The 10,028-nt window shown below is 45.0% G+C and overlaps 1 protein-coding gene across 1 annotated transcript in view; it reads left to right on the forward strand.

The window, feature by feature from the left end:
* The window catches only part of DERA (deoxyribose-phosphate aldolase), a 46,225-nt gene extending 42,453 nt beyond the window's left edge, over positions 1-3,772 (forward strand). Inside the window, exon 9 of the mRNA XM_083402391.1 lies at positions 1,202-3,772. Coding sequence (XP_083258517.1) covers positions 1,202-1,258 — 57 coding nt within the window. The 3' untranslated portion in view covers positions 1,259-3,772. The remainder of the gene's footprint in view (positions 1-1,201) is intronic.
* Positions 3,773-10,028: the final 6,256 nt, after the last annotated feature.

Here is a 10,028-nt window from a genome sequence, read left to right on the forward strand (position 1 = left end):
GAGAGTTGCTCTGGGAGAAGGATTCGGATGTGCAAAAAATGTAAACGGGAAGGCAACAGTCACATAAAGGGGAAAGGAGAGAAGCTCTCGGGACACAGATGTATTAGGCCCAATGCAGTTTTTGGAATAAGTCAAGGTGGAGCAGTGGTTTCAGATCAAGCTTGAAAAATTGTGCTTATTCCAAAATGCATTGGGCCCAATACTCCAATTCGGCCCAATGCATTTTGGAATAAGCACAATATTGGAGTACTACAATATATCCAAAACAATGGGAGAAATTGGAAGGATCTCAAAAGAGAAGGCAGACAGGGACTGGAAGGTGTTTAAAAGATACTTGCAAAACTATATCGAAAAATCAGAACTCCTATTAGAATAAACAAGTTTCGTTTCAAATATTGGAATACTAAATAAGATGTATAACAATGTGTAATAGAAAAAGAAGTATGAAATTAGGTTAAAGGTGTGCGAAAGAAAGTAACAGAAGTGGAAAGAAATTGCAATTGAGTAGATTGGAAGTCTAACACAAAGGGTGAGGGGTGGTGGATGGTGATGGGAATTATCTGTGGGACTGAGTGTAGGTATGTTGTAGGTATGTTGTATATATGTAGGTATGTTGTATGAAATGTATGTTTGTATGTGTATTAATGTTGAATTATTTTAACAATAAAAATTTATTTAAAAAACAACAACACAAAATGCATTGGGCCCAATGAAAGGTGATTCACCCCCCAATTTGGCTGGACCCTGACACAAATGGCACTTTCCACATCTTTCTCCCTGGAAAGAGCCAGTGAGGTGGAGTGGCTAGACCCACTTGGCCACAAAGCCCTCCTATGTGGTTTCAGGTAAGCCACATATTCTTGGCTTGGCCTGCATTGCAGGGCAATGTTAAATGAGCCCCACGTGTGCTTCTGTTTTTTGGAGAGGAGCGGCGCACAAAATTTGCCAAATAAATAAAATACGGAGCAAAGAACAGGACAGAATGAGATCATCTTGTGTATTTTGTGCTCAAAGGAGATGTCTTCAGAAAACTTGTGCTATTTTTATCGGCGCGAGTAATTAAAAGTTTATAAATGGCATCCGCCTTCTTGTTAACCTGCCCTTAATTTGTCGGCTTTGTTACACCTGTTTAATTTCATCTTTTCCATTGCTGCTCCGGTAAACTCGTTTCCTCTCCAACTGCCCTCCTCCCACTCTGCAGATTTACCACCATGTGACCGGCAGATACGCGGCTTCCTATGACCTGCCTATGGCTTAGACCAGTGACTCATTCGTGATATGAAAGAGAGAGAAGGAAAAAGAAGAAAAAGGGGATACACAGAAGAGGCGAAAGCAAGCAACGTCCTCGAATCCTTTCCTGCAAACAAGTCCAAGATGTGCTTGGGAAAGGGTTAAAGGGCAAGGGGCTTCTGACTCACTTTTTCACCAAGCTGGACAAGTCCTCATGATTCTAAGAGAAATTCTGGATTTTGAAGGTTTTTCCAGGTCAATTTTGCTGTGCCTCATTCACTGCAACATTAATACCAGCAGGAGGGGAGGGGGCAAAGAGATGATCAAATAATTGATTTAGTGTGAATTTTGTGTTAATGGGTTTGCTTTTTGTACTGGTGTTTCCCACCCACCCACCCCTTCCCCATTACATCGGCTGCCTTAAGGTGGCACCAAAATAAACTATAACATGGTCTCCAGTATCAGGATGGACACTGTTGCAGGCTCTTTTGAGAGCCAGATGTCTTAGACTGCCTGCCCCTTCTCTAAAGCTGGGCTGCAGGCTTCAGGTCTGCTCACAAAATAATGCAAAAAGCAGGCATTGAAAAGAAGAAGCTCTTATTTACGGCCACCTGCCACCTCAACTGAATTGCAAGTGATATCTGAAAGTCTCCAGAGTCTCAGAAGCAACTTTTGATGTATTCAGTGGGAACCAGGGAGGTGTTGTTAGTCTAAGCAAGAACAAAAGCAGATTCATTTATATGGATCTAAATCAGCCTCAGGTCCTCCAAGTGCCTTGGACTACAACTCCCATCATCCTTCACCATTGGCCATGCATGCTGGGAATGATGGGAGTTGGAGTCTTAGAACATTTGGAGAGCACTGGGTTGGGGAAGGCTGCTGTGTCCCATGATGTGCTGAAAAACAGAGCCATGGATGGTTGAATTATTGTCATCTTGAGCTTGTTAGGGCTTCAACAATTTGCCTCACTCCCCTACACAGACACAGACATGCATCTTGCAATGTGTCCTTCCTTCCTTCCTTCCTTCCTTCCTTCCTTCCTCTCTCTCTCTCTCTGTGTGTGTGTGTCTGTCTGTCTGTCTGGATTGCAACCTACTGTACTGCACATTGTATAGGATACACTACTTTTTTGAGATCCAGCAGGGTGGTTGGCATTTGCAGGCTGCTAAAACCATAGCTAAACCTCAGCTGCACCCTTATGCAAGAGTCTACAAGCACATGCCTTGGAGCTGAGCCCAGTGATTCTGGAGCACAGGTAAAGGGCTGCAGCTTCCCCATTCATTGAGATATTTGGGAGATTTTTCTGAATGAGCGATCCTGACAGGCATGCAAGCGACACCACCTTCTCTTGAGCTGGAAACCTCTCCTGCTTCTGCAGAGAGCTTTGCACACACAGGAAATCAACAGAACTCTGAAATGCAGTACACAGACCTGTCCACAAATTTCCCATTTGCTTTTAAAGTCCTTTTAATTTTTTGTAGGCTGGCAGAGGGAGGAATAGTGTACAAATACGGTATAGAATTGTTACACATGCCTTAAATCTGAGCCTCTGGTGGGTTGTTGTTTTTTTTAAAGGATGGGATTATACTTTATGAAATCTTGTCTCAACTTCTAACTTTGCAGAAATAAATTGCTTGACATTTTAAGAACATATGTTTAAATAAAAAAAATATTCTGTGCAGGATTGTTCTCCCGTTTCGCTTGAGATTAATTACCGTGCGCACGCGATTTAACTAAAAATAATCACTGTCTTTCTAAAGATCAGGCCACCACGAGCTTTGTGCCTTATTTTGTTGCTGCCTTCTGCCTGGGAAGGAAGTGGGGCTTAGGCGCTGGGCAGACTTCAGTTTTTTTCCATTTTCTCTCTTAGACTTCCAGTTCCCACTGCCACCATTGAATGGAACTACCAACTCAAAAATAAATGTTTGGCTTGCTTTTTTAAAAAAGAGGGGTGCAGGATTGCAGTACTGCCTACAACAGTGTTTCTCAAAACTTGGGTCTCCAGCTATTGTTGGACTACAACTCCCATCAAACCTAGCTAATGTTGGAATATTCTAGAAGAAACTTGTAAATGGCCTTGGACAAGTTGCTAGGCAATGGAAATTTCCCCCAGCAACAGGTGTCCTTATCAGGGCATGCAATCAACTAAGTCTGGGTCAGTGTAAATGAGTACAGTGGTACCTCGGGTTACATATGCTTCAGGTTACAGACGCTTCAGGTTACAGACTCCGCTAACCCAGAAATAGTGCTTCAGGTTAAGAACTTTGCTTCAGGATGAGAACAGAAATAGTGCTCCGGCGGCACGGCAGCAGCAAGAGACCCCATTAGCTAAAGTGGTGCTTCGGGTTAAGAACAGTTTCAGGTTAAGTACAGACCTCCGGAACGAATTAAGTACTTAACCCGAGGTACCACTGTATGTGAATGAGTCTCTGGCTGGATGGCTAAAAAAAGAAAAAGATGATGTTTCTTTATTTGCTTTCTCCTCCCTTTATTAATGACCAATGCAAAGTTCTGTAAATAAAAAAGACTCTGAGAAACCGAACCGAATGGTGTTTATTCCTGTAGTGGGAATTTCACTAAGAGATAGCTGGAATGCTGCTGCTGATGTAAAGAAGTAAAAGATGCAGGGAAACTGCTGTTAAAAAATCTTCTGCAGACAGAAATGAAAATCTAAGAGTAGGAAACTCCGACGAAAGAAGAATGGCAGACAAAATTAATGGACTATGCAGAATTAGACAAAATGACTGGAAGGGTTTGAAACTGGTGGGACTAGAGATTTGAAGAAGATTGGAAGAACCATACGAACTATTTGAAGAGCAATTGTAATCAACAAATTACACTAGTAGGGCTACAAGAAGTTTTGTAAGGAGAAATATATGAAATATTGCAAATAGAGGAAGAAGAGAGATTAGTTATGAGATTTAAAGGTAATAGTGGAAGTAAGAGATGTATATTAAGTGATTAGATTGGAAAATTTTCAGATGTGATTGATGGAAGTCAAAAAAACTGTATAAGATGTAAAAGTATGTTTGATTATTTGAAAATGATATGTAAAAAAAACTAATAAAAATTATATATATAAAGAAAATCTAAGAGTAGATGCTCATGCACCAACAACTAGCAGCCCCAGTGGTCAGGGATGATGGGAGTTGTAGTCCAGCTGGAGACCCAAATTTGAGATGAAGATGGGTAGATCTGGGGTACAGATCTTGAGCGATCTGTAGTAGCTTGACAAGGATTTCTGACTCCCAGTTTAACAGGAACAGTAAAAGGACTTCCTGCATCTAAATAATTCTGCTGGCATGAATAAAGCTAATCAGGAGCAGACTAGTGTCTGAAAGCTTTCTGAGCTCAGTTTTGCGCTGGTATGGAAAACAAATTCCTAGGCTTCAGAAAGCACTTGGAGGCATCCTGGTCTTTGTTTTATTATTGTTGTTGTTGTTTAGTCGTTCAGTCGTGTCCGACTCTTCGTGACCCCATGGACCAGAGCACGCCAGGCACTCCGGTCTTCCACTGCCTCCCGCAGTTTGGTCAGACTCATGTTTGTAGCTTCGAGAACACTGTCTAACCACCTCGTCCTCTGTCGTCCCCTTCTCCTTGTGCCCTCCATCTTTCCCAGCATCAGGGTCTTTTCCAGGGAGTCTTCTCTTCTCTTCAGGTGGCCAAAGTATTGGAGCCTCAGCTTCAGGATCTGTCCTTCCAGTGAGCACTCAGGGCTGATTTCCTTAAGAATGGATGCGTTTGATCTTCTTGCAGTCCATGGGACTCTCAAGAGTCTCCTCCAGCACCATAATTCAAAAGCGTCAATTCTTCGGCAATCAGCCTTCTTTATGGTCCAGCTCTCACTTATTATTATTTTAGCTATTTGCCTTTTGTATCTGGCCCTGAATGGTAGTTCTTGGGGTTCTAGTGAAAACCAGAGTAGATCAGACAAGCTGGAAATCTGCCACCCTAACCGAGAAGCAGCAGCCCCTAATATCAGGCTCATGGGCTTCAGCTGGGCTCTGACATTCTTAGTAGATAAATCTCAGTTTGGGGGGTAATAACTTTCCTTCTCCCCAAGTATTGCTTCTCGCCCCCCCCCCCATCCACTCATGTCAGCCAAGTTGATCCATAAAGCCTGGCTCTTCATAACTTTGAGGAGGACCAGAACAGAAGAAGCTACCTCCATAACTTAATTTGCTCAGTTGTAACTTTGGTTTCCTCCCCCCCCCCTTCAGAGAATAGAAGTAAGTTTTATCCTGCTGATTCTGTGCTGAAATGATCAGTGGTAACATCTGGATGATAGATAAAATGTCAGGGGTAGGATTAAAAGGAAGAATCATTTTTAATTAAATACAACCTGTGCAGAAAAAAAAGATGAGGATTTGCTGGGGGGTGGGGGAGGAAAATCTCCATCTGGTCAATTCTTTAATAGGGCAGATGAGAACCAAGAGGATTCTAACTGTACAAAAGGACACCGTGTTTAAAATGCCTAATGGCCATTTGAGCTAATATCCTGGCTGCTCTAAACTCGCATAGAAGGAGAAAAATTATTCTGTTTGAGATTTTAGGCTAGCTGTTACTGTTTGGTACATTAGCTGGGAGAAAGGCAGATTCATTGCTAGGGATTATTAGAAGAGAGGATTGGAACAGTTATGGGATGCGGGTGGCGCTGTGGGTTAAACCACAGAGCCTAGGGCTTGCCGATCAGAAGGTCGGTGGTTCGAATCCCCATGACGGGGTGAGCTCCCGTTGTTCTGTCCCAGCTCCTGCCAACCTAGCAGTTTGGAAACACATCAAAGTGCAAATAGATAAACAGGTACTGCTCCGGCGGGAAGGTAAACGGCGTTTTCGTGCGCTGCTCTGGTTCTCCAGAAGCGGCTTAGTCATGCTGGACACATGACCCAGAAGCTGTATGCCGGCTCCTCAGCCAGTAAAGTGAGATGAGCGCCCCAACCCCAGAGTCGTCCGTGACTGGACCTAATGGTCAGGGGTCCCTTTACCTTTACTTATACACAGTTATGGTCATTCCACCTCAAAGACGGGGGTTGTCAAGCTTGAAAAGGACAAGGAAAGTGATCGGGAGGTTGGAGAAAGCTTTTGAATGACAGCCGCAGAATTTGGGACTTTGGGCTTTAGAGGCGGTGGGGAAAAGGGTCATCAAAGATGTTTGTGGGGAGACACAGGATGGAGTTTTATAGAAGTACTCATGGCATGGAGAAAATGGGTAGAGGTTTCTGCTCCCTCTTTGAGGTCCTCCAAAGAAGCTGACTGGACAGTAGATTCAGGGCCGACAAACTGGAGAACTTTTTCACACACCCCATAAGAAAACCCATGGCGTCTTGCACACATAGTGAACAAGTTAGACCACAGCCCCCATTCCTGCCCCATAGCTCATGGTCAGGGAGGATGGGCATTGTAGTTTGGCAACATCTGGAGGGACCCTGTTTCCCAAGAAGACGTCTTATCAAAAACTGGCCGTAACAGCTATATTGAACCTCCATATTCATATGCTGTATACTAGTTGGGACCTTTCCCTACATGGATTGATTTGGAGCATCAAAGAGCCCAGGGATAGACAAATCTGCCATTTTTTTGTTTCTCTCGGCACATAGGAGCCAACTCCAAGGGGGTGGCGGGGGACTCCCTAAAGTTGGTGGGTGTCGCCCTTTAAATAGTGAGTCCGTGCTGCGTCATGTGATCGATTATGCAGGGTGGGGCTTACCCCCCCCCCATTTTTTATTCAAGTTGGCACCCTTGTGTTTTCCCAAGCTAAAGTCCAGCTTCCCGCATTTCCACATCAGGTTGTGATCAGTCTTAACCTCAAGAACATCCTCACATAAATTATCAGCATTTTTGTTTGCAACTTACACAAATACAATGCAATTGTGTGTTTGTTACACTGCATTCATTTTTATGCACAATTTCCCTTCAGTTTATGCATTTTTGTACACAACTTCTGGATGGTGAACTGCATCACAGCCTTTGGAGAACTGAATTTGCAAACAAACCCCAATGTCTCCCCCAGCCCTTGTGGAGGCATCTGGTCGGCTACTGCTCAGAACAAGATGCTTAGATTTGACAGATCTTCTGTCTGATTCTCCAAGGCTTTATATAGCAGGTTGTGTGCATTATCACACACCCTCTCATCAGCAACTCCACTTTTTACAATTTCATATGGTGCACTGCTGTGGGGCATTGTGGGGAATTTGAAATGGCAGTTTGTAGCAGCCCGTTACAGCTGCTAGGTAAACTCGTGAACGTCCATGAATCTAGAGATGGTCCACTGAGGGCACTTTGTGAAGGCCACATTAAATCTGGAGTTGGCCTCAGATGAAAAGTCCTAGGCAGTGCTTTCCCCCCAAGAAAAATAGGTGCCGGAACTCTCCTACATGGGAGACGTATTGAAGAAATGGAAATATGAATTGGTCCTGCTCCATAGTTTGGTCAATTGTGGCTAGGAGCTAGGTGGAGTCAAAGATCTGAAAACAAAGTGAAGCCTCACACATGTTGGCCGGCTTCCATTTTGACTTGAAATGTTTGTTTTGGGCTTTTTGGAAGTACATAAAGGCAAGAAGCCAGGTGGGGGAGTGCCCAGGGGTGTACGAAGGGGGGCAGGGGGTGATCCGTCCCAGGTGCCACCCTGGGGGTGTGACAAGATGGCCCGCTGCCTCCCCCCCAGCTGTAGAGCGGCCGAGGGCATGCACATCATCTTACAGCCTGCTACACATGCACAGTCCATATGGGCGCCACACATGTGCCATCCATACGGGCACCTCTGGGCAGTTCGCCCCGCCCCTCAGCACCCCCCAAGTGCCGGAGAGGCTTCTTCCGTCACTGGGAGCACCGGCCTTCAATGGCACCCACCTGAGAGGTGCATTCTGGGATGCACTGGCTGAAAGAAAGCATTTGTCCTAGGAAAGGAGAGTTGGATCTAGTGAAGTAAGGAAAAGACCGCAGGAAGGATTTTGATTGGGGAAGAAAGAGACAATAGCGTACATGAAAGGTTTACAGAGGCAAGAGAGGCTGAAGTTCACATATTTATTTGAAATAACTTGTCAAATCCAGGGTTGCAGGCCTCTCTCACTGTCTGACAGAAGCACAGAGAATGACTGGCTCTGAGCCTTTTGTGAAGTGCATATATTGAAACTGCATTGTTGAACCACTTTTAAAACTCTGAACTAATGGGTACTTTGGCAACAGTTTCCAAGTCTGAAATCATTATTAATTCCTTTAGTACTGTAATAACATTGATGGAGATGAACTCTTCTAACATTGAAATTGTATAGTATTTAGCAGTAATTAACGTCCCCTAATTAGGAAATGTTGCCAAGTAGTTTTCTCTGCTGGCTCCATCAGTAGTTAAATGCAGCTGGATGAAAATTAACCACAAAGGGAACAGCTTGCGTTTTATGTGGAGTTTGCTTTTGATTGATTCAAAAAGATATTCCTCAATGCTCCATCTTATTATCAAAAAAGGGTACATGGAATTATCAGTGTTAGAGAGAGCAAAGAAATCCACATGTCACAACAGATGAAGCCGGTGGGGGTGGGAGCGAGAGAATTCACCAGCTGACCTTGGAATTCGGTCACAATTCCAACGTGGAGGCAATTAGATTTTAATGTGGCCACCACTAGCATCGACGGAGGTGGTCAGTTTGGTGGGTGAAGAGGTCATTCACCCCATTTTCAGGCTATCCTGAGGGTCTGAAGTCTTCACAAATCACTGCAGTTCTTCTCAGGTGTTCCTTGAACAGGTGGAAGAGGGAGAATGAGGATTGTGCAGGAGAAGCAGGGCCAACAGGGATTAGACCCACCAGCCTCAGCCAGTTCCCGCCTGCCTACCTTCTTACTGCCTCTGGTCTCTGTGGATGCCTTTGCATCGGGGAAGAGGATGGGGACAAAGTTATAACGAGTTGGCTCTGACTCCACCTGTTATTGACCTTCCTGACCTAACAGTCCCAATGGGCATCAGCCAAGCCATCAGTGAGATTCCAACTGCGTCATGGACTGGTTGGACGCAGAGGAATGGTGGGAGGAACCAGTTGGGGAAGCACCAAGGGAAGAAGGCTCAGAGCCCAGGAATGGTGGTGGGATGATGATGAGTGGCCAGAGGGAGAAAAGGGAGCAGACTGGGAAGAGGAGGTGTCAGAAGCTGAAGAGGTAACGGGGCTTAGTGAGCTGGGAGAGTCAGTGTCAGAGGGAAGTCCAGAATCAGAGGCAAAAGCTGAAGCAGGAGAGTGGAAAGAGGGAAAGCAAGAGGCAGAGATGATTCAGGCTGGTGAAGAGCCCCGGGTGTCTCCTTCTCCTACTGCTACAAGCTCCCCTCCACCTTGGCCTCCCAGAAGCTGAAGAGGCATGAAAAGGGCGGAATGGGAAATTAAAGATGAAGAAGTGAAATCAGTAATGATTAAATGGGCACAGGGGGTAGGGCAGAGGTAGGCAACTTAAGCCCCGGGGGCCAGATCCAGCCTAATCGCCTTCTCAATCCGGCCCACATTTACAACTGCATCTTCTTCTACACTCTAACTCATGGGTAGGCAAACTAAGGCTCAGAGGCCGGATCCGGCCCAATTGCCTTCTAAATCTGGCCCACGGACGGTCCGGGAATCAGCATGTTTTCACATGAGTAGAATGTGTCCTTTTATTTGAAATGCATCTCTGGGTTATTTGTGGGGCATAGGAATTTGTTCATTTCCCTCCCCCCCCCCCCAAAAAAAATATATAGTCTGGCCTACCACATGGTCTGAGGGACGGTGGACTGGCCCATGGCTGAAAAAGGTTGCTGATCCCTGGTGTAGGGCATAGCATGCAAA

This window comes from Podarcis tiliguerta, assembly GCF_965153285.1.
Source record: "Podarcis tiliguerta genome assembly, chromosome: 10".
Lineage (NCBI taxonomy): Eukaryota > Metazoa > Chordata > Lepidosauria > Squamata > Lacertidae > Podarcis > Podarcis tiliguerta.